The 24,169-nt window shown below is 43.2% G+C and overlaps 1 protein-coding gene across 1 annotated transcript in view; it reads left to right on the forward strand.

Moving 5' to 3' along the window:
- Window positions 1-15,838, forward strand: part of CCDC126 (coiled-coil domain containing 126) — an 83,523-nt gene extending 67,685 nt beyond the window's left edge. The window contains exon 3 of the mRNA XM_073630103.1: window positions 13,901-15,838. Coding sequence (XP_073486204.1) covers window positions 13,901-14,079 — 179 coding nt within the window. The 3' untranslated portion in view covers window positions 14,080-15,838. The remainder of the gene's footprint in view (window positions 1-13,900) is intronic.
- The last annotated feature ends 8,331 nt before the right edge of the window (window positions 15,839-24,169 follow it).

Consider the following 24,169-nt stretch of genomic DNA (forward strand, 5'->3'; position numbering starts at 1 on the left):
ACTCCTCTCTGAATGAACTCAGTCTCTGCAAAGCTCTCCCTTAAAAAAAAAAAAAAAAAAAAAAAAAAAAATCCCCCTTCCCAGCACAAATCTCCTTCCACCCCACAAATCCATATCCCAGCACAGCTCCTCATCCCAGCAAAGATACCCCACCCCAACATCCCCCAAGCATAAATTCTCTCCCCCGAATCTCCCCTTCCAGCACAACAATCCTGGAACAATTCCTCTTCCCTTGTCCTCAGTCCTCCAAGCCCCTCCTACACAAGTCCTCTCCCCAGTTCCATCACATGTCTTCCCACCGAAATCCCCCTGCCAGTACAAACTTTTCGCCCACAAACACAAATCCTTTCCCCCTTTCTAATCCAAATTCAAACCTCCATACGGTCCCAGTTTTAATGGGCCTTTCTTGAGATTTAAACAAAATCCCAGCATCCCATGAATCCGGGCTGAGTCCTGGAGCCCAGTGCTGGAACAAGTTCTGGCACTAGGCTTGTCAAGCAGGAGCTTGTGTGGGCCTCCAAGGTAAATGTCCTCCATCTCTCGGGGTCTCAGATGCCATGATCATGCCCTCTGTGAGAAGGAGAATATCTGGGAGGGAGATGGCTAGTGCTGGAAGGGGGGGGGGGAGATGGCTAGTGCTGGAGGGGGGGGGGGGATGGCTAGTGCTGGAAGGGGGGGGGGGAGATGGCTAGTGCTGGAAGGGGGGGGGGGATGGCTAGTGCTGGAAGGGGGGGGGGATGGCTAGTGCTGGAAGGGGGGGGAGAGATGGCTAGTGCTGGAAGGGGGGGGGGAGATGGCTAGTGCTGGGAGGGGGAGAGGGCTAGTGCTGCAAGGGGGAGGGGGTAGAGGGCTAGTGCTGGAAGGGGGGGGTAGTGCTGGAAGGGGGGGGGGCTAGTGCTGGAAGGGGGTCTAGTGCTGGAAGGGGGAGGGGAAGAGGGCTAGTGCTGGAAGGGGGGGAGAGGGCTAGTGCTGGAAGGGGGAGGGGGGAAGAGGGCTAGTGCTGGAAGGGGGAGGGGGGAAGAGGGCTAGTGCTGGAAGGGGGAGGGGGGAAGAGGGCTAGTGCTGGAAGGGGGAAGGGGGAGAGGGCTAGTGCTGGAAGGGGGAGAGGGCTAGTGCTGGAAGGGGGAGAGGGCTAGTGCTGGAAGGGGGAGAGGGCTAGTGCTGGAACGGGGAGAGGGCTAGTGCTGGAAGGGGGAGAGGGCTAGCGCTGGAAGGGAGAGGGCTAGTGCTGGAAGGGGGAAGGGGGAGAGGGCTAGCGCTGGAAGGGGGAAGGGGGAGAGGGCTAGCGCTGGAAGGGGGAGGGCTAGTGCTGGAGGGGGGGGCTAATGCTGGGAGGGGGGAGAGAGAGGTCTAGTGCTGGAGGGGGAGAGGGCTAGTGCTGGAAGGGGAAGGGGGGAGAGGGCTGGTGCTGGAAGGGGGAGGGGGGAGAGGAGGGCTAGTGCTGAAAGGGGGGGTTGGAAATGTGCTGGGGGAGAGGGGGGCTAGTGCTGGAAGGGGGGGGGGTTGGAAATGTGCTGGGAGGAGAGGGGGGCTAGTGCTGGAAGGGGCTGTCAGGTTTCAAATTAATCCCACACTGATTTCTGGCATATGTCCTTTCTCATACCAAAGCACATATCCTCCTAATCCCCCAATCACTCCACCAAGTGTACATCGTTTTCATTTCCTCCTTCCAAATCCCAGCCACTCTCTCCCCCCTCCTCCCTGTCTATCTATAAAGCATAGAAAAGTCTGTACAGACCTGAAGTCAGCGCGTGTTCCTGCTCCCCCTCCTCTTGTGTATACAGAGCTGGAGGGGGAGGGGGAGGGGAGAGCTTTGTTCTGCTGTGTGTGAGTGAGACAGGCTGCTGCAGGGACTGGAGACATGCATCTGATTGTGCAGACAGCAGACATGTCACTCCGAGGAGAGTGCTGCCAGAGGTTCCGTAATGCAGTTCCGGTGAGTTACGGCTGAAAAAAAGCCCTGGGTTTGGGGGATCGTATGCTCAACTGGATCACCAAGATAAACTCACGCCCGACAGCCCAAGTTAAAGCCAATGGGATTCTATCAGACACTTTCTTTGTAACAAATGGGACTAGACAGGTGTGTCCCTTATCCCCGCTGCTTTTTTCTCTCTCTCTGGACCCGGACATCACTGGTGTTAAAGACGGCGACACACAACATAAAGTATCGGCCTACGCTGATGACTTGCTGTTTTCCTTCTCCAACCCATCGGTGTCCCTTCCAAATTTACTCCATAAATTCGATACTTATGGCCTGCTATCAAACTTGAAGATCAATTTCGGCAAATCGAAGGTTACGAGGGTGAGAGTTCCCCCCACGCTGCTTCAGACCTTGAGACTGAGCTTCAAGTTTAAATGGACTGAGATAGTTTTAAAATATTTAGGAACATGCATCCCTTCTGACATGTCCCGGGTCTTTGAACTCAATCCCCCCCCCTCTCCTGACCAGAACCCTTGTTTTGTTAGAGCGTTGGCATCGGGGCTTGTATTCATGGTTCGGAAGATGTAACCTTCTCAAAATGTGTATTTTACCTAAGTATTTATATCTCTTCCAAACCCTGCTCAGATACCGCCCCACTACTTTAAACAGATTCACTCCTTATTAATTAAATTTATATGGGCACACAAGAGAACTCGCACACCCGATGCCAGCTAACCCTGCCTAAGCACTGCGGGGGAATTGCACTCCCTGACGTTCTGAAGTACTAATAGGTGATCCACCTGGGAAGACTTATAGATTGGAACCGTCATTTGGCTGGTAAACTCTGGGTGCAAATTGAACAAGCCCAGAAACATGTGTAACTGAAAGGGGCACCATGGTGTTTTGACAACCTACCGTCCGACATAAAACTACACCCCCTAATAGGTCCCACAGTCCTCCACTTATGCTCACATATTTTTACACAAATGTCTCTCACAACCTCCGATTCACCCCTGCTGCCCATCCTTGGGAACCCACGGTTCATCCCGAGTCGGAGAGACCATCATTTTCGCACCTTACATTTTCGGGAATCGCATTTTCTAACCTCGGGACATTGACCTTCCATCTCTTGGTAAATGGAACCCACCGGTCCCTTTTGCTTGCCGTTTTGGAGTGCCTTACAACTTCATCACTTCCTCCATTCTCTGCAGGTCCCACAGAGCTTTAGTCGACAGTTGTGCACATTTGAAGAATACTGCTCGGATGATGGGACACTGACACAAGTGCTCTCAACAACGTATAGTCTACTGATTACCATTCCGGAGCAACTGCATCTGTCTTGGATGGGGAAATGGGAGAAGGAACTGAATTATAAGTTCACACCAGACTAAACACAAAAGATTATTAGGTTCTCGCTGAAATCATCCATCTGCACAAAAATTCAGGAAACCAATTACAAAATACTGACGCGGTGGTACCATACTTCACAGATGTTACATAAATTCTACCCTGAGGTGGCTGAACACTGCTGGAGGTGCCAGGAGGAGGGAGGTACGATGTTGCACATCTTCTGGTCCTGCCCCAGGATAGTACCATATTGGAGTGAAATTGCTACATGATACGCCTATTCCAGCAAAAAAATATAAAAAATCAATTGTCCTCCATTTGTTGTGTAAGGCGGAGTTGTGCATCTGCCTTAACTGGAAAAAAAAACAGTTACCCCCAACTGTCAGTTGCTGGCTCCATAAAGTGGAAGAGATCAATAAAATGGAAAATCTCACACTATCAGCACAACATAAACATGAAAAGTACTCTGAGTTGTGGAGACTATGGAATATATTTGTCCTCTCTGATGAGGGTCTAGCCTTGCTTGGCACACGAGTCTCAGGCAGCTGTATCAGGAATGGATGCCTGATTAGCTGATGTCCAACTCCAACTCAAGATCCCCTTTCTCCTTCTCTCCCCCCCCCCCCCCTCTTTTCCTCCTTTTTTCTTTCTCTACTTTCGATTAATTTTTCTTCCTTCCTCTCTCTGGATACTTGGAAAATGGTAGAGGCAGTCCTAGAACCTACTGCTGACAGCTTGCCCCTTGGCAGACACACTACATTGTTAATTTACATATTATCTGTACCCTGCATTGATATTCGGATGCATACAGTTTTAATCTCATTTGAATGTCTATAGAAGTGCTATTGGTTAAGCATTGTCAATGTAATAACTTGGATATGCCTCTTGTGTCTTAAGTAAAATATTAAAAAAAAAAAAAAGAAAAAAAAAAAGAACAAGGAGTTCTGATGGTTTGGACCCCACAGAGCCCTGGTCTCAACATTGAGTCTGTCTGGGATTACATGAAGCGATAGAAGGGTTTGAGGCAGCCTATATCCACAGAAGATCTGTGGTTAGTTCTCCAAGTTGTTTGAAACAACCTACCGGGCGAGTTCCATCAAAAACTGCAAATGTATTGAGAAGAATTAATGCTGTTTTGAAGGCAAAGGGTGATAACGCCAAATTTGATTCAGATTTCTCTTCTGTTCATTTGCTTTTCATTTTGGTAATTGATAAATATAAATTTATAACACTTTTTTTTTTTTTTTTATTTCTGAAAGCATTTTTCATTTACATCTTTTTTTTTTTTTACACCTACCTAAGACCCCTTTCACACCGAGGGCGTTTTGCAGGCACTATAGCGTTAAAAATAGCGCCTGCAATCCACCCTCAAACAGCTGCTCCATTGTCTCCAGTGTGAAAGCCCGAGGGCTTTCACACTGGAGCGGTGTGCTGGCAGGACGTCAGGAAAAGTCTTGCCAGCAGCTTCCTTCTAGCAGTGAAGGAGCGGTGTGTTTACCGCTCCTCCACCGCTGCTCCCCATTGGAATCAATGGTACAGCGCTACGATACCGCCGGCAAAGCGCCGCTATTGCGGTGCATTGCGGGCTGTTTTAACCCTTTCTCGGCCGCTAGCGGGGGGTAAAAGACAAAGCCTTTTTGTATAGATATAAAAAAAAAAAAAAAAAATTTAAACATTCCCCCCCCCCCTTTTTTTTTTTTTTTTTTTTTTAATAATGATCACATTTTCTCTGTTCTCAGCTGCATAAGACCTGGGGGAGGAGAAGCAGCACACTGAGCTTGCCAGTGAATGGCTGTGCAGGGGAGAGTGTCAGGACAAGTCTGATCATTGGAGGAGAGTACAGGGAGCTCCCAGCGCCACTAGAGAACTGACCATGCTGTGGTCTCCTGCTTAGTGTGGTCAGTTTTTAAAGAAAAGCAAAGGGACTAGCAGGAAGGCCAGGGTTTTCACATAAAGGAATCAATACAAAGAGAACAGGATACGGTCTCATAAAGCAGGCACATATCATAAATATGAAGTGTTGGGGTAGCAAACGCTTAAAGCACTGCTGTGGGCTGGCAACAGACAAGTTAACAGACTTACAATTCAACACTACCACACATTTTGTGGTAAGTTATCCTTGCTATCTGGGTGCGTATCCTTTATGATATTGGAAATTGTTTCATAAATGAGATACTGAATGCCATTGCATTCTCTATCTTCCATATGTGTTTCCTCCACTTTCTACACAATCCAGTCTCTAGCCACCTCTCACAATCTGGTTTTAGGTTGATGTTGCACTGGTAAATCAGGATTGCCCATGTGATGTGGCTCTTGCTGTATTCTAGCACAAAAAAAAGGAAGAAATTAAAAATGGGCTTTTAAGGTTGCTCCTGTAATCCCAATAGGAAAGAAAATGGTCTCACGTTATAATAAAATATCAAAATGTATGTATGTATGTATAGGTATGCTGAACAAGGAAAACGGCATAGATGGCCCATAGAATGGTATCACTGTAGTTCAAGAAGATCCCTTCTGACTGGAGGTCAAACTACCGGAATCACAGTATCAGCACCAATGGATTGCCTTGCTGTATCCTCTCTCCTCCACTTTCACAATCCAGTCTCACTGCCTCTTTTGTCCCCCTCAACTCTGTTTAGCTGTGCCCAGGGCTACCATTAGAAATGATCGGGCCCTGTACAGCCTACCTGCCTCTCATTGTCTCCCCATACACTTTAAACATCCCCAGTGTCCCCTGAAAGTGTTACACTTGGCTGTTGCTTCTCTTGCTCACTAAGGCCCGGTTTACACTGGTGCAACATACGCTCCAACTTTGGGAGCACATGTCGCATGACGTGTACAAATCAATAGTTCCCTATGAGAGCCGTCTTAACTGGTCTGACACAAGTTGGTTTGACTTTAGAAAAGGTTCCTGCACTACTTTGGTCCAATTTTGGTCCGTTTTCAGTCTATTCAATAGACTTTGATCTAACTCATTGAAGTCAGATCAAAGTTGGATCCTTGTCCTAACTATCCAACTTGTGACATCTGACATGGTGATTACAGCAGCAGGAAAAGGAATTTATGTTGCACTGGGATTGTTTTGATTGATTGGTCAAAGGACAAGCCGGAATATCTCAAAGTTGGAGCAAAATTGTATCCTGTTTATTCAAGTTGATGGAAGTAGGACCGATGTCGCAGGGCAAAGTAGGATGACAGTCGTACCAGTGTGAACCCGGCCTTAACCTGAAAAATGTATCGAACGATTGGTAAACTCTAATGAAATGTCAGATGTGATGTGAATGCTGGAAGCACAGTTTCTGCATAAGATTGTGATGTGTACACATTGCGCATTTGTGTCATGTTGCTGGGTGGAAGAAGGCACCAGTCACTGGCTAGCACACGGCAATGTCGGATAACCTGAGTGCACATAAATGCACTCATTGCTACATATTCTATTATTTCATCTAATCTACAAGGACTGGCAATGGAGAGACTCCTTGATTGTATCTCCAGTTCAAACACTTGCGATCCTATGACACCCACTATTGGCGGTTCTGCCTATGATAGTGTCCTACAGGGAGCCAATGTACAGGTGTCCCTTACTGTGCATTCAACTTGTTCTCCTCTTGAAACCATCAGCTCTTGGGCTGATCTCGCCACAAAGCACTCCAGTGCTTGCACATTGAGTTTACTGTTGAAATGGAGAGACTTCTTGAATGGAGCTGAAGCAGCCCTTGCCTCTCCCTCTGTTCTTATGACTGCAGCTAGTAATAGATCACTATTAGACGTGATCTGTTGCTGCAAAGCTGCATGGGTGAGGGTCTTGATCAAATCAGCACTGAACATATCCAGACCTCCCGCCTTCCAAGATGGGGAAAATCAGTTAAAAGAAGTATACAAAGTGTATTTGTTTTAAAGAAACTGTGTAAGCGTCATGTGCTCGTCTAAGCACATGCAATGTCATTTGGAATTTTATCAATCACAAACCTATAAAAAAAGAGTGCTCTCCAGCCCCCTTGCAGTTCATTGAGAACTACAAGCCGTGTGCCATGGTGGACAGGAATTGTAGTTCATTCATTCACAGATTCCTAGAATGAATAATGCAGCTGTGCGAATGGAGCCACGCACCGCCTTGCTGTGTTTAAATTGTGACAGAGGGTGCAGGAAGAGCAAGAGAGGAACCCCCCTCCCCCTTGCTGTCACAGGAAAGGGGGAGATCAGGGGGTGCGGGGGAGGTTGCTGAATATGTTACACCCTAAATACGGGTGTAACGTATAACCTGGTCAGAAAGGTGAATTTCCTTTCACTTTGCCTACAGCTGTACCATTTTGCTACATTGCAAAAAATCATAGTTATTGGAAACCCTTTTAATCAGCAGATTTTGATGGTTATATTTTATGGTACAGATCTGGGACTGCTTTACTTACATTTACTTACTTTTTCTACTTATAACCTAGAAAATCAAATCTGCTATGAAATTAAAGCTTTATCTGACCTAAGAAAACCAATGTATGACAGGTTAGGGCAGACTACAAAATCTCAAAGATATAAGGTGCAAAACTGAGACATCGCTGAAACAAAAAAACATCTATAGGGGTAAAAAGGCCCTGGGATGCAAGTGGTTAAATCGATCATTCCCAGTTCATGTGCTTGTGTCTTGAATGTATAAACTGTAATCTGCTCATATCATTGTTGATGCAGCGTGTAAGTACACAGGAATGCTGAAAGTGCAAAGTCCTTCAGAGTGAAATTCTTATTGGTGTGTAGCAAAACAAGTGAGATTTCATTGGATGTAAAATGGGGAGTTGTACGGTAAAACCTTGGTTAGAGAGTAACTTGGTTTGAGAGCGTTTTGCAAGACAAGTAAAATGTAAAAAAAAAAATTGACTTGATATACAAGTAGCGTAATGTCGCAAATGAGTATAAAAGAGAAGAGAAGTGCCTCTTAAGTGTAGCAATATGGTTACATTTAATGAAGGTACAACATTTAGCAACTCACATGGTTGATGATTAAAACAGGAGAGGTTCAAGCCGCGCTTTCAGATCGCTCTACTGCAGGGTATCTTCCCGGTCACGATTGCAGATTGACAACGGTGAGAGCTGGCGGTGTGGGGGATGGTGTATGTGAGCAGCAGTGGTTAAAAAGGGCACATACTTAGATGTGCCCCTTTTAACCACTTCCATACCGGCACTCCTCTCCTACATGTAAAAATCATAATTTTTTTGCTAGAAAATTATTCAGAACCCCCAATCATTATCTATTTTTTTTTTTTTTTTAGCAGACACCCTAGGGAATAAAATGGCGGTCATTGCAACTTTTTATCTCGCACTGTATTTGCGCACCAATTTTTCAGACGTGTTTTTTTTAGGGGAAAAAAAAACAGTTTCATAATATAAAAAATAACAAAACAGTAAAGTTAGCCCAATTTTTTATATAATGTGAAAGATGATGTTATGCCGAGTAAATAGATACCCAACATGTCACGCTTTAAATTTGCGCACACTCATGGAATGATGCCAAACTTCAGTACTTAAAATTCTCCATAGGCGACGCTTTAAAATTTTTTACAGGTTACATGTTTGGAGTTACAGAGGAGGTCTAGTGCTAGAATTGTCTCTCGCGCTCTAACGCACGCGGCGCTACCTCACGTGTGGTGTGAACGGCGTTTACATATGTGGGCAGGACTAATGTGAGCATTCGCTTCTGAGCGCGAGCTACCGGGGACAGGGGCGTTTTAAATTTATTTTTTTTTTATTATTTTATTTTACTTTCCTTTACAACATTTTTTTTTTTTTTTTCTTATCGCTTTTATTCCTATTACAAGGAATGTAAACATCCCTTGTAATAGGAATCATTCGTGACAGGTCCTCCTTTATGTAGAGATGCGGGGTCATTAAGACCCCACATCTCTCCTCCAGGCTGGAAAGCATGAGATTGGAAAAAAAATCCACGATCCCATGCTTACCAGCCACGATCGCGGCTTTGTTTACAATCGCAGCCCGGACGTGATGTCATAACGTCGCGTCCAGGCCTCCGACGTCATAGAGATGACCGGTGACCATCTGGTCACCGGAAATCTGTATGCTCGTCACCTGGCAGCGGGTGATTCTTTCTCCGGGTCGGCATGACACGGGAGAGCCCGGAGAAGCACCTGATAGTGGCAGGAGGGGGGGAATGTCCCCTCCCATCGCCTGTAAGAACGATCAAGCGGCAGAACCACCGCTATGATCGTTCTTATGGTGCACATAGCTGCAGGCATCATTCAGATATTCCCTCTGAAAGTCCTTGGGTGGGAAGTGGTTAATCATCAACCATGTGAGTTGCTAAATGTCGTACCTTCATTAAATGTAACCATATTGCTACACTTAGAGGCGCCTCTCTTCTCTTTTATACACTGTAGCTTCTGCTGGATTTTGCTTCTAATCCCCTTGTGGGGGCTACCATTTGTGGATGGACATTTTATGGTTACACAACCTATCACATAGCTATAATCTTTTATTATGGACTATAAACTGAAGGATTTATTAATAAATGGTTGTGGAACTAATCATTTGAGTTTCCATCATTTCTTATGGGAATATTTGCTTTTGAGTGCTTTGGATTACAAGCATGTTTCTGGAACCAATTATGCTTGCAATCCAAGGTTTTACTGTATGTATTTACTGTACTTTTTTGTTCTATAGTACAGTGGTCATCAACCCTGTCCTCAGGGCCCACTAACAGGCCAGGTTTGCAAAATAACTGAAATACATCACAGGTGAAATCATTTGCTGCTCAGTGATTGCAGTATTCTAGTCTGCATCTCCCAAAGGTAATACATAAAACCTGGCCTGTTAGTGGGCCTTCTGCTTGGGACACTCATGCATTCCCTCTAGTACGTATAGCGACATACCCTGTGATTACTTTGGCCATCGGCAGAGCACTTCGCAGACCAGGGCACAGGGCCAATGAAGGGCTAGTTCATACTATGTGTGGTGACAGATGTTTTACTGCATTGTAAAATGTCTGTCACTGTAAGAACACATTGGGACAAAGAACAATTGTTTTCTTTCACACTGCAATGCAGCCTAGGTCTGCGCTAAAATTCAGACATGCTGCATTTTATTGCAGCGCACCGTACAGAATCGCATGGCACTGTATAACAGCGCATAACCTGATAAAAAGTCAAATGCAGGTACTTGCACTGCTTGCACAGCACATTTGATGCCTTATTAAAGTGGTTGTTAAGCCACTATGTTATGTTTATACCATCCCCATTAGATAAGAACATGTATCCTAGTGTCTGTGCTTTAGAAAAAAAGAAAAGCAGATTTCTACCTGATTTCACAGCGCCTCCCCGCACTCACGTGACTGCTCGGCTCTCTCCTTTCCCCGTCTGACAGCTCCAATGAGAACTCCTGCTGACGTCAGACGGGGGGGGGAGAGCTGAAAAGTCACGTGAGCACCAGGAGGTGCTGTGAAATCGGCTTTTTTTTATAAAGCACAGACACCAGGACACATGTTCTTATCTAACAATGTGGATGGTATAAACATAACATCTTTTTGTATCAGCGGGGAAAGGAGCAGAGCAGCACTAGTGAGAGCTGACAGGCAGGGGGGGGAAGGGGGGGGAGGACCGAAGGAGACACATGAGAGCTGCAGATAGCAGCGGATGACGGAGACACATAAACTGACCTCAATGTCAGGGCTCAGCAGCCATGATAAACCGTGGTCAGTTTACAGGGGGGAGGGCAGGATCAGCAAGGTATTTCAGGTGATGGAGAGGTCCAAATTACCCAGCACAAGCACTGTGCTGTATAACATGCTTTAAAGGAACAGGATCCTTTTAAAAAAAAAACAATTAGGGTAACAAACACTTTAAGTACAAAGGAGCTAAAATGTTTGTCTTTTAAAACCCCAATTCCAACAAAGTTGAGACGCTGTGTAAAATCTACATAAAAACAGAATGCAATGATTTGCAAATCTCATAAACCCATATTTTATTCTCAATAGAAAACATATCAAATGTTTAACCTGGAAATGTACAACTTTATAAAAAAAAATAAGGTCATTTTGAAATGAATGGCAACACGTCTCAAAAGGAGACCAGTTGCTGGAGTTTTGGGAGAGGAATGTGTCCCCATTCTTCCCTAATATTGGATTTTACCTGCTCAACAGTCCTGGATCTTCTTTGTCATATTTTTCATTTGAAGATGCGCCAAATATTTACAATTGGTGAAAGATCTGGACTCCATCAGAGCTGCAGGCTTTTGAACTGAGCGTTGATAAGAAGCTGGAAGGTCCCTCTCTTTAGTCCGGAGGGCGCAGTGCTCATGTTGCCAAAAAGAATGTAAAACTTTGACCTTGCGCACAGTTATTTCTCCAGATTCTCTGAATCTTTTGTTGATTTTATGTACTGTAGATGATAATACTTTTAAAGTCTTTGTTATTTTATGTTGAGGAACATTATTCTTAAATTGTTCCACAATTTTTTGATGCAGCTTTTCAGATTGGTAAACCTCTGGCTCCCTAAGAAGATATTTTTAATTTTTTTTATACCCAATCATGTTACTAGCCTGTTCCTAATTGGTTGCAAAATGTTCTTCCAGCTCTTCCTTGCTAGTACCACTTACTGCGCCGCCTTTTTGTTGCCCTTTCCCAACTTTTTTGAGATGTGTTGCTGCCATCAATTTCTAATTACCTTATTATTTTTTTCTTAAAATGGTACATTTTCTTAGTTTAAACTTTTTGTTTTTTTTTCTATTGTGAATAAAATATGTGTTTATGAGATTTGCAAATCATTGCATTCTGTTTTTATGTAGATTTTACACAGCATCCCAACTTTTTTGGAATTGGGGTTGTATATTTTCCTGGAGTTTAGCTTTAACAGAAGTAAGAGTCAGCAGGCTGAGTGTTAAAGTGGAGCTAAACTTGCCTTTTTTTCAACAGTTCCTGTCCCTCACCAGCACCAACATCTTCTTTTGGGTGCCGGTCTTCAGCCGTTTTTAGTTTTTATCAGTCGTGCAGAATGCCATCCCTCCTGTGCATTTGCAGGAGTCTGTCATCCCAGCACACAGGCACTGTTCCGGGGATGTAAGCTGAGTTGTGTATGCTATAAGAAGGTAGATAGGCGTATTGTATTTCAGAAGAGCCTGCCTGCTCACAGTTTGTGACAGCACTTTAAAGCGGTAGTTAACCCTGCAATAAAGAACAAAAAAAACCTTTCTCCTGAAAAATACCATAATGTGCTAGTAAGCATCACATGCGCAGTATCGACCTGGCTGTGAAGGATTCCCTTACCGGCAATGGAAACGCTGGCTGGGGTGCCGTTATCGCTGGATTTCAGGACAGGTAAGTTTCCCAACATTAAAAATCAGCAGCTACACTATGTGTAGCTGCTGACTTTTAAATTCTGGAGGGGGGGGGGGGGTGGCGTAACTCCGCTTTTAAGATTAAAAGAGGAATCCCGTGGGATTTTGGAATCTACTGCTGGCCATACACTATACGAAAAATCGTCCGAAATTCAGTCATTTAGATAGTTTGTTTGTTTTTCAGCCAGTTAATGGGCACAAAATCGATAATTGTTGGGACGTTTTTGAGCCGAAAAAATGAAGGACAAGTTTGGAAATTTTCTGCTGAACGAACAATACATTGAAAGGTTAATGTGTTTCCCGTACGAACTGTCTTCACTAGGTATATGTAAAAAAACAAATTAATTTTATGTTCACTGAACGATTTATCTGTCATTACATGATGGCACTATCGTTTGCGCTCACGGCCGAATGTTCGATTTTCGAAAATGGGTTCGGCCGATTTCGTATAGTGTATGGTCAGCATTAAAGTGGAATTAAACCCACAGATTTAATGGTTTCCCAAAACAGTTACACTCAAGGCATGCCTGGAGTGATAACTGTCACAGTTACTAGTGCACTTATGTTATCTCTCAAACAAAATGTCAGTTCATCAAATAGCTGTTATAGTTGATCACATGCAGCACCAAGGCAATGGCAGATTAAACAGAGGCTAATGCCGCACACACACACACGATCGGAAATTCGGCCAGCAAAACACCGATAAGAGCTTTTGGTCAGAAAATGCGACCGTGTGTATGCTCCATCGGACTTTTGCTGGCTGAATTCCCGCCAGCAAAAGATTGAGAGCAGGTTCTCAATTTTTTGGTCGTAAAAAGTTCCCATCCCAAAATGCCTTCGTCTGTACAAATTCCGACGCGCAAAATTCCTACGCATGCTCGGTAACAATTCGACGCATGCTCGGAAGCATTGAACTTCGTTTTCTCAGCTCATCGTAGTGTTGTACGTCACCGCGTTCTTGACGGTCGAAAGTTCAGAGAACTTTTGTGTGACCGTGTGTATGCAAGGCAAGCTTGAGCGGAATTCCGTCGGAAAAACCATCCAAGTTTTTTCCAACGGAAAATCCGATCGTGTGTACAGGAAATTGGATGGCAACTTCCTTGGCTGTAAAGGATAGGAGGGTTTGGGTCTGCTTTAATATTTTACCTAATTATGTACAGATTTATCCAATCCCTCACTGAACTAAAGCAGAACATCTCTTTAAGGTGTACAATCAGTTTAACTGACCCCAGTCATCAATGTGTCCAGTGCATGTTTTCTGCCATGTATTAATCAGAATTTTCCTTTAATCTTGAACAGCTGATCTGAAGAGGACAATTGCAGTTCTTCTGGGAGACATCCTGGAACGCCTCGGAAAGTTAGAAAACAAAATTGACTATTTTATTGTGAATGGATCATCCAGTAACAGCACTAACAGCACCACTGGGAATCCAGTTCTAACTACTAGCAAACGCATCCCAGCCACTGGAAAGAGATGATATCAACAAAGAAACCAAGTACTCCATGCCAAGCTGACCGAAAGATTCTACCACAACCTCTCCAGCTATAACAATGGGTATAATAAATTGTTAATTCAAGAGCTTTAATATGAGGAAAGACTGCGCTAATGTCAAGTGTTTAGCACTTGTCACAATTCAAGCATACCTGGCCATATTTTTTTTAAACAATAGGGTATGTTTTCTATAGGAGTGAATTTTAATAATCTGTTGATTTGCTCTAGATTATATAATTAGTACTGTTTTAGTGATAAAAGAGAGAAAATATTTTGAACCTGTTGTACAGACGTGTATACTTGTATATTTATATTTTGCTACTCAAGAGTGTTTTATGCTTAAAGAATAAGTGCACTTTAAGAAACCTTTGGTCCTGATTTATCAAGCTGCATTTGCATTTAAGGTACCTTTTTAGGGCTCGTTCACACTTGCGGCAGTCCTTTCTGACCCTATGAAAAGCAATCTGCAGTGGATCGCTTTTCAGAAGGTTGTAGTGCAGTAGCTGCCAGGCATTTAAAAGGCAATACTTCTGTTTCCTGAATTCCCGTTTTTTAAAATTTTTTTTACAGTCAAAATTTTACATGTAAATACCATGCTGCAACCGCAAGCCAAGCACTTGGCTCAAGGTTGCAGTGCAGCCCCATTCATTTGATTGAGTCACATTTGGTGGTGGTACTGGCCTCCAAGCAGGGTGTCATTTTTGCCATGGCATATCTACAGCCATGAGCGGCTGCATGTTTTCTGTTGGGTGGATGGCTGGGGGGGGGGCAGTGAAAATGTCACTCAACCACCGTTTTTTACCGTCCAATGGCCACTCGTGTGAACAAGACCTTAGAGTGAACTTAAGGCATGCTAAACTGACTTTTTAACCAATATTATCATGTTCCATGCCTTAAGCAACATTTAGCACTGCTTAACTGATATTGCAGCTTTCTGAATCAAGGCCCTTAGCTCCTATAACCTATCTGGGCAACAAATCAAGCATTTTTGCAAGGTTTATCTGTCTACTCGTCTCTTCTTTCCCTATAAAAGCAGTGAAAGGATAGATTTTTTGTTTTTGTTTTTAGATCTCATACATACCTAGGTGGATGCAACATTGTTCCGATGCTGCATCTGTCCCCTGCCCCATGTAGCCCGAGAACTGAGCGATCAAACACCGCTGATCGCTCAGTGCTCCCCGAGCAGAGAGCTGATTACTGTCAAATTCCAAATCCACATATGATAAGTCTAATCAGAGTATATTGTTAGTGAAATCTGTATGTCAGCATGATCCGTATATGCAAAAATCTCATGAGCTACAGTTCTATTCAAATTTTGACTTTTCCTATGAAAAGTCCCTTCCTGTTCTACCTCCCAAGCCTCCCTATTGGTCTTCTAATGTCATAGGAAAACCGGGGTCGGGATTTGCATACAGTTTCAGCTGTCTGTATCTTTGAATCTACTGATTATGGTTTTTATTGAATTCAGTCACTGCTTTTTCATTTTTCTTCTCATTTTTTTTCTCTGCTATATTTGCGTTTTTTCCCCTTGAGTAGGCACTTGAAATAACAAAATATACGCGTTAGCATAACACTGATTATTTTGTCAGAAAAGTACACTCATCCTTTAAAAACAAAGATTATTGAAAGTGTGACCCAAAGAATGTATTTATTTGCACTATTTGTTAAAGTATAACCATAGAAGACGTGCTGTACTGCTTATTATTTTTATGAGCTCACATAACAAATAAAAAAAATAAGAAAAATTGCAGGTTGTTGTATTTTAATAAAATCTGACACTTTAAATATCTCAGTTCAGAAATCGATGTCTTAAGCCCCATACACACGATCCGAATATCGGACGAATGATCGTCCGTTTTTGTTTGCCTGCTAATCTCACATCGAATCTGATGAGTTTACTAAAGTCCCGAAAATTCCCGTACGACAGAATAAAAATTCGGAAACGATGTCATGTGTTGTAATGCATTTGTATTGCATTTTCGAACGATAGCTGTACCGATTAAACGAAAATCGTACGATCGGGCATCGTACGGAAAAAATTTCCGTGCATGTCCGATAGAATAATATCGGATGAACTGTCCTGATCGGCTCTCGAAAGCTCTGTACTAACGATCCGATTATCGTACGATCGTTTCGAATGCGGCATTTTTCGTACGATTTTCGGATCGTGTGTACGGGGCATTAGGGGTGACTTAATTTGTATAATTAATTCCAAGGTTATCATTATAAATATTTGTCAAATGAAAGTGATTGTAAACTATCACCTTGTAAAACAACCCATTGTTTTACAAGGTGCACACTGAGCTTCCCAGTGAATGGCTGTGCGGGAGGGGGGCGTGTCAGGACAAGTCTGATCAGTGGAGGAGAGTACACTGAGTTCCCGGCACAGCTAGAGAACTGACCATGATGTGTTCTCCTGCTAAGTGTGGTCAGTTTCTCAGTTTCTAATAGGAGAGCAGAGGGACTGGCAGAAGTACCAGGGATTTCACATAAAGAAAGCAATACAAAGAACAGCATACTTTTTCATACAACTACATGGTACACCAGGCACATATCAGGAATATGAAATGCTGGGGTAACAAACTCTTTAAGTTTTTATGCCAATGGCTGCACAAAGACCAGGAAATATCAGCTGCATATGGGAAAGATTTACCATTAGTTTAGGAAGGCTATAATAGTCAAAATACTAAAAAAAAAAAAAAAAAAAAAAAAAAAAAAAAAAAAGCCCAACTCCAGGAATTAGACAATATCTACCTTTGCCAGGTATTTCTGATGGGAACCTCAATGTAGGGGGGTATTCTGGTGTGCTCAAGTTATTTTCTTTGTTTTTACTGAATTTCTTTTTCTGTTTTTTTATTTATTCGTTTATAAACTGATTTTTTTTTTTTAGCCTTCAAATATTTGTAAAAATATACAATGTGACCCTCATACTGACACATTTGGAGGCCTCTGCCCTAGACTGAACAAGCATTTAACCATTGCAGTGCCTCGCTTCAAGACTTTTTTTTTTTTTTCACTTAACCCAAGTTCCATTTTACCCTCACACCAAGTTTATGCCTGCTTATTTGTACCTATTCTGTGCCAGTATTGGTTTTGAATACACTGTTCTCTGCACTAAACCAAAGTACTGAAACAAACAGAATGAGATGCATTAATACATACTGGACTTGTGGTATTCAGATGCTACTTTTGGAAGTTGTAGGATCTATCATCTATATCTTCTTATTTTGTACAGCTTTGAAATTCATGCACATTCATCAATGTTTTATCACTATTAAACAGATGCAAGTACAAAAAAAATAAATAACTTGACATGCCAAAAATATACATTACTCAGTCCTACCTTATTTTTGCCATGAGAGCACAACTCTGAATGTGGGGTCTGTCAGCCTTGCCTACTTTAAAGTGATTGTAAGGTCTCGTTTTTTTTCTATTAAAAAAAATAAACGTTATACTTACCTGCTCTGTGCAGTGGATTTGCACAGAGCAGCCCCAATCCTCCTCCTCTTGGGTCCCTCTTCTGTGCCCCTGTCCCCTCCTTCGAGTTGAGTGCCCCCACAGCAAGCAGCTTGCTATGGGGCCACCCAAGCCGAGTCACGGCTCCCTGTGTACATTCAGACATGGACCCATGGCCCGGGCCCTGCCCCCTCTCTCTTCTGATTGCCTAGCTGACTTTGACAGCAGTGGGAGCCAATGGCGCTGCTGCTATGTCTCTGCCAATCAGGAGAGGGAGTCTCAGATGGCTGATACACTCATGAACATCGCTGGACCTAGAGAGGGCTCAAGTAAGTATTAAAAAAAACTAATATAAAAAAACTATGAACTTTAAATATAAAAAACTAATTTATTCATCAGTTTAGGCCAATATATATTCTTCTACATACATGTAAAAAAAAAAAAAAATCCCAATAGGCGTATATTGATTGGTTTGGGCAAAAGCTATCACGTCTGAGATTTAGGGACTTTTTTATATATATATTTTTTTAAATTGTTTTTACTAGTAATGGCGCAATCTGCGATTTTTAGCTGGACTGCGACATTGTGGCGGACAAATCTAACCCCAAATGACACTATTTTGGGGGACCAGTGACATTATTACATTGATCAGTGCACTAAAAATGCATTGATCAATGTAAAAATGACACTGGCAGGGAAGGGGTTAACACTAGGGAGAGATCAAGGGGGTATTCGCCTTGTTTCAAAGGCAGATCCCCTTTCTGCTTTTGTACTAGGCGATTGCGGGTCGCCTGCGGACATCAAGTCCGCACGACCCGCGGGCCCGAGCCAATGTACAGCTACGGCGATTTGCGCAACCTGCCGCTGTATAACGACGGCGGCTGGTCGGCAAGCAGTTAAAGCGGGGTTCCACCCAAATTTTGAACATTATCTCTATGCATTCTCTTCCTTGCCTAGATGCTGACATGCTGTGTAAAAAAATTTAAATCGCCGTAATTACCTTTTTTTTTCTAATCTTCTTTGCACTTCCTGGTTTTCCTCCCATGGGAGTAGGCGTGTTTCTAGCCTCTCCCAGACCTCCCACAGTCCCTGGGAGCTAGTCTCAGGCTTCCCAGCATGCATTGTGCAACAGCGTCATCACAACATCTCTGCTCCCAGCATTCACCGCATCCAGGAAATACATGCTTGTGGGCTTTAAATGCCCACAATGAAGATGGAAATCGCCTTCAGTGAATTTTATAAGTTATTCTTTACAACGAAATCGGACACAGGCGGACTTATTACACAGAACATGTGAGTAGATAATCATGAGAAGAAAAGTTTGTGAATGAACTCCAAAAAAAAAAAAACGATAGATAGGTGGACCCCCGCTTTAAGTTCTTATGTATTACAAAGAACACCCCCTTGCCCCCTAGATCGATAACCCCCTCTTTGTGTACAGGCAAAGAGCATGGGAAAGTATCAGCTCCCAAAATTTATGGCAAAAGCAACAGGTACTGTATATCTTAAACATACAATATAATCATAGACACTGAGTTATAGGCTGCTACCTTCTGGTGATTAGAAACTGGCAAAGCTTTGCTGGACACACCCCCTGAGTGTATCCTTATATCCCTACCCAATTCAGTCAGACCTGAGGTTTTTTTTTTTGTTCTAAGGTGATGGACCAGTTCTCCCTTATGGAGAAATCATTCTATGCTCAACTAATTTATCATTTTACTTAGAATTCTTTAAAGCCCAACCTCCAGAATATTAGCAACCTCCCTCTGACCCCACCCCCACCTCCTCTAACTAACCATTGGTAGGAAAAAAAATTAAACCTATCCATATGCCCATTTTACTTGCCTGAAACCACGATCACGTGATGATCCCTCTCTCATTTGTTTACTTCCTAAGATCCCTCCTCAGGTGTCCACATTGCTGCCTGCTTGATGTGCACACCTTCTGATGGAGGCAACACTTCCAATGGCTGCTTTCTTTCTCATAGCAGGAAAACTCATTGGGGTGGTGAGGGGACCAGTGTTTAAGAAGATAATGAGCAGGGAAAATACAGGGGGTCCCCTAGTTACAAACATCCCACTTACAAACGACTCCTACCTACAAACGGAGGGAGACAACAGGAAGTGAGAGGAAATCTACCCCTAGGAAGGGAAATTCACTCCTGTAAGAGCTAATATGGGAAAAAGGTACCTCCACTGATGCTTTAGTACCAAGGCTTGATTCAACAACAACCCAAAATTTTCAAAATCCAATTGTCATTGGGACAGAAAGTGAGGTGAAATCTTCTGAACAGGGGCACACACAGCAAAACAAATGTTACAGGGGTGTTAACCTTTCCCTATGATATCCAAAAAGCTTAAAAATAGTTTTTTTGGCTGGAGCTACACTTAAAAAATGTACCTGTTCCAACTTACAAACAGATTCAATTTAAGAACAAACCTACAGTCCCTATCTTGTTTGTAACCCGAGGACCCCCTGTATCTGGTCTCCAGGGCAGTGGGTTTGCTTTTCATCTTAAAGAAAACTGTAACTTTAATCCATTACACTGCAGGATGGCTTAGGAGATGGCGTTTGAAATCAAGACTGTGGGGTAAAGTAAATTGATGCACAAAGCACTATTTAAATTTAATTATTTATCCCACTGAGTAAATAGATACCTAACATGTCCTGCTTTGAAATTGCGCACACTCGTGGAATGGCGACAAACTACAGTACCTAAAAATCTCCATAGGCGACACTTTAAAAAAATGTAATGGTTACCAGGTTAGAGTTACAGAAGAGGTATTTTGCTAGAATTATTGCTCTCGCTCTAACGACCTAAAAGATCCCAAATTCCTCCTTTGCACTTCAAAGTATTCAGATCGCCAAAAAAGGACGCTTCTGAATACTGTCTTTCTTTTTTTAAAATCTGAGCCATTGCCAGCTGATTAAACTGGAAGTGACGTTGTTTCCATGTTTTTACATAGGAGACTGGTTTCCGGCTTTGTTCCAGTTTCAGCCTAGCCGATGGAAGTGCAGGATCGTGGATCGGGTCTCCCGATGGGACGGGAGGCCCGGGAAGAGTGGTGGAAGGTGGCGGGAGGGGGGGCACCCTCTCCTGCTCCTTTAGGATAACAGCCCTAAAAGTTATCCCTAAAAAGCCGACCGCCCGCTCTAAAAAAAAAAAAAAAAAAAAACCCGGTATAACCCCTTCAAGCCGAAGCCCCATATGTGCGTACGGTCGGCACTAAGGGGTTATTTTCAATTTTTTTAAGTTGGGCTTTAATCAATTCTTCAATCAACTCCTCACTGTCTTCTAATACAAAAATGGAAGCGGTCGGAAAGTGAAATACTTCCTCTGAGGACCCAGACATAGAGGCGAATAAAGAGAGCTCGGGTGGTGTTACAGTAGACCACAGAAGATTTATCTTCCCCTGGCTCTCATACACCTAATGCTATGGCCTCACATAATATGTTTGACATTATAGAAATTCTCACTTCTGCTTTTCGCAAAAGACTTTTTATCACCTTGTGTGATATGTTGTGGTGTCAGTCATTTAGAATAGTAGTAGGTCCTGACAAATGTTCACTGGAGCACATGTTCTGCAGTAAAAAAGAAAAAGGTGAAGGTCTGGTTTTAATTAAATTTCTACGCATTGTCAGCCTGTAAATGGGCTTCCCCATTAAGACATTGCTACAGAACAGCCAGGGGTGGGGGGACCCTTAACATCTTAAATACCACCCTGTATACAGCCCTTCATTACCAGGCCATTTTTTTGTTTTCAGTGATGTGATAGTTTGACAATTACCATCATGCAATAGTGTACCCAAATGAATTTTACCCTCTGGATTTTTTTAATGTTTTACTCTATAAAGGAAACCATTACAAAAAATGTTAAAAAAATGTATTCCTTACATTTTTTGTATTCCTCATGCAAGCTGGGGTCCAAAAAAGATGGTCGAGGTGGGCCCACGGCTGCAAATTTTTTGTCCCTGGAGGACCCGTCAGAGTTCCAGCCCTTGCCGTTATGCAACTTACAACACTTCGTGATACTTTCAAAGGGACTGAGAGTTCTTAAGGGGCTTTTACATTTTTATCTTCAGAGACAGTCAGTGTCCAGACAGTTCAAGATCTTGTACATAGGGAGGAAGTCATTGGTTATTGTTCATTGATTCAAGTTTGGCATCCCATATATCCCTTCACCCCATCCAAGTTGTTACCCCTACTAAAACATAAAAACAAAGTCAAGGTACTGACTTCTTGTGTTTGGATGCAAGCGAAAAATGTGTGTTGCCTGGCTGTGCAGGGTAGGGGAACCGTTACTAGCGGTCCATGTGGGGGTAGTGCTACATGAACATAAGTATAGGTACCTTTAACTATGCTGTGAATTAGCAACAGGGTAATAGTCATGAGCCCGTTTTGTGGTAAATGAACTCAATGTATTGGTATGGGTGGTTCGAGCATAATGAGCATACAGAATGTAGGTTCAGACACAGTCCACTAGACAGTATAATCACTATACCAAAGTAACTTAGAATAGAGTTCTGTACCACTAGACTGGAATGAACTCAAATTAGCAAGTCAACAATAAACAGTGCAAATAAACATTACCTGCAATGTGAATAATAATACTATAATTAGTCTAGAGTGGGCTAGGATATGGTGCAATGTCCCCTGAGAGGTACCTCTTAGCATAAGCAATCAGTAAGTGTCTCTCTGTAGCAGCTGTAAAAGGGCAGTCTTTAGTCCTAACTCTCCACCTAGCTAGCGGTGGGGCCCAGGGATACCATTGATGTATATGAGAATAGTCCCAGTCAAGCCTGCAGGCAGCAATAAGGCTACTACAGTGGGTATAGAAAATAATTCACCCCCTTTAAAATAATCACATTGTGTTGCTTTGCAGCCTGAAATGAAGACAAACAGTTTTGTTTTATCCAGCTGTATTTACTCATTGTAACTTATAACATCCAAGTCCAACATGTCAGAAAAATTTAAAAACAGAATTACTGAGTGTCAGTATTTTGTTGCACCACCTTTTGCTTTAATTACAGCCTTTAGTGTGTTGGGATATGTCTCTACAAACTTTGCACATCTAGACTTTGCCATATTTGCTCTCTTTTCTATACCCACTGTAGATGGATGGATGGTGAGTTCCTGAAGGGCTCAGTCTCTTAATCCCCACAGCAGCAGCTCATCAGCCCCAGCGATATTGCAGCTCACCATCCAGTGACAAACACCAATCAGTCCACTCTCTACTTAGCACCGAGGTGACCCTGGCTGCTGGCACCCCAATCTCAGCACTCTGAATCCCACTCAGGTCGCCCATATGCTGCAGTGGTGGTGCACAATGGACAGCAATGTGCACTCTCTGGCCACCTTCACGGCAAATGGTTATGTTCTGTACAGCCCAGGAAAATGCAACTCTTTTCCCCTCCTCCTAGAAATTTCCTCTCTGGGTAAGGCCTGGTTCACACCGATGCAGGTCACGGGTGATGGGTTTTCCAGGTGCATCTTTGCATTTTTTTATGTCCAGTTTTGACGCAATTTTAATGTATTTTTGATGCATTTTGGGAGGTGTCTGTTGTCTTGCAGCAGAAATGCATAAAAAATGCAAGCACCGCAATTTGATGCATTTACACTGAAGTCTATGGAACCAGAAACACAACCTGCGGTGGGAGTAAAAGTCCCTGACCCTTTCCGAAAAACGCACTGTGGAAAACGCAGATGTGAGCGGGACCCATAGGAAACCATGTTACATAGACTGTAGTGTATTTCTGCAAAAATAAAAATGCATTGAAAAACAAATAGGTGTGGCAGACCTTATGTAGTTCAAAAGCTTTTGATCACCACAGCATAGTCTCTCCTATGGACTACAGTTCTCACAGTGCATTGCTCTCCGATTCAGTTTATTAAACTCTTCCTGCTCAGCAGCTCCCCCCTCTTGCTGAAACAGCTGTTAACCAGTTAAGCACTGCATGGCAGCAACTACAGAGAGCAGCTACAGCCAGTGTTTCTCTCACTCTCATTCTTAGTCAAGCACTTAGAATGAGCATGTACACGTGCATACTCACACAGCATGCAATGTCTCCTGTAAGACAAAGGATTGGAGACTTCCTCCTACTCAAATCTCTTCAAAGCCTCCAAGCTCCAGATCCTGATCCGGGATTACCAAACGCAGAGAAAACTGAAATCCTGGTCTTCTCCATTCAGAAACAATATTCTAGAGCGTACTCTGCCTTAGTGCGAATCCTGTGTGTTTTCTGCCTATCCTCATCCAGAGGCAGGGCCTAGCGCTGTCACACAGCATATGGATGTGCAATAATCAGGACAGAGGAAAGAGTTTTCTCATGGTGTAATAGGTCTATTTTAAAAAATGCAGTTAAAGGAGGAGTATGGCCAAAGCTTTTTTGTCCCTACTTCTATGGATCACAAGATTGAAGTTCGTACTGCACTCCTGTGACCTGTTTTCAGCCACTAGCGGCCTAAAGTCAGTGTCAGAGTCAGCCACTATTTCCCACACCTTGTTATAATGGCCTCCTTCACCCCATTCCTGTGTTAATGATGCAAATAGGGGCAGGCAAGTATAGTTAAGCTGGCCATACACTATGAATTTCGCTCAATGAATGTCAGCTGCCTCCTG

This window comes from Aquarana catesbeiana, linkage group LG05 (genome assembly GCF_042186555.1).
Source record: "Aquarana catesbeiana isolate 2022-GZ linkage group LG05, ASM4218655v1, whole genome shotgun sequence".
Lineage (NCBI taxonomy): Eukaryota > Metazoa > Chordata > Amphibia > Anura > Ranidae > Aquarana > Aquarana catesbeiana.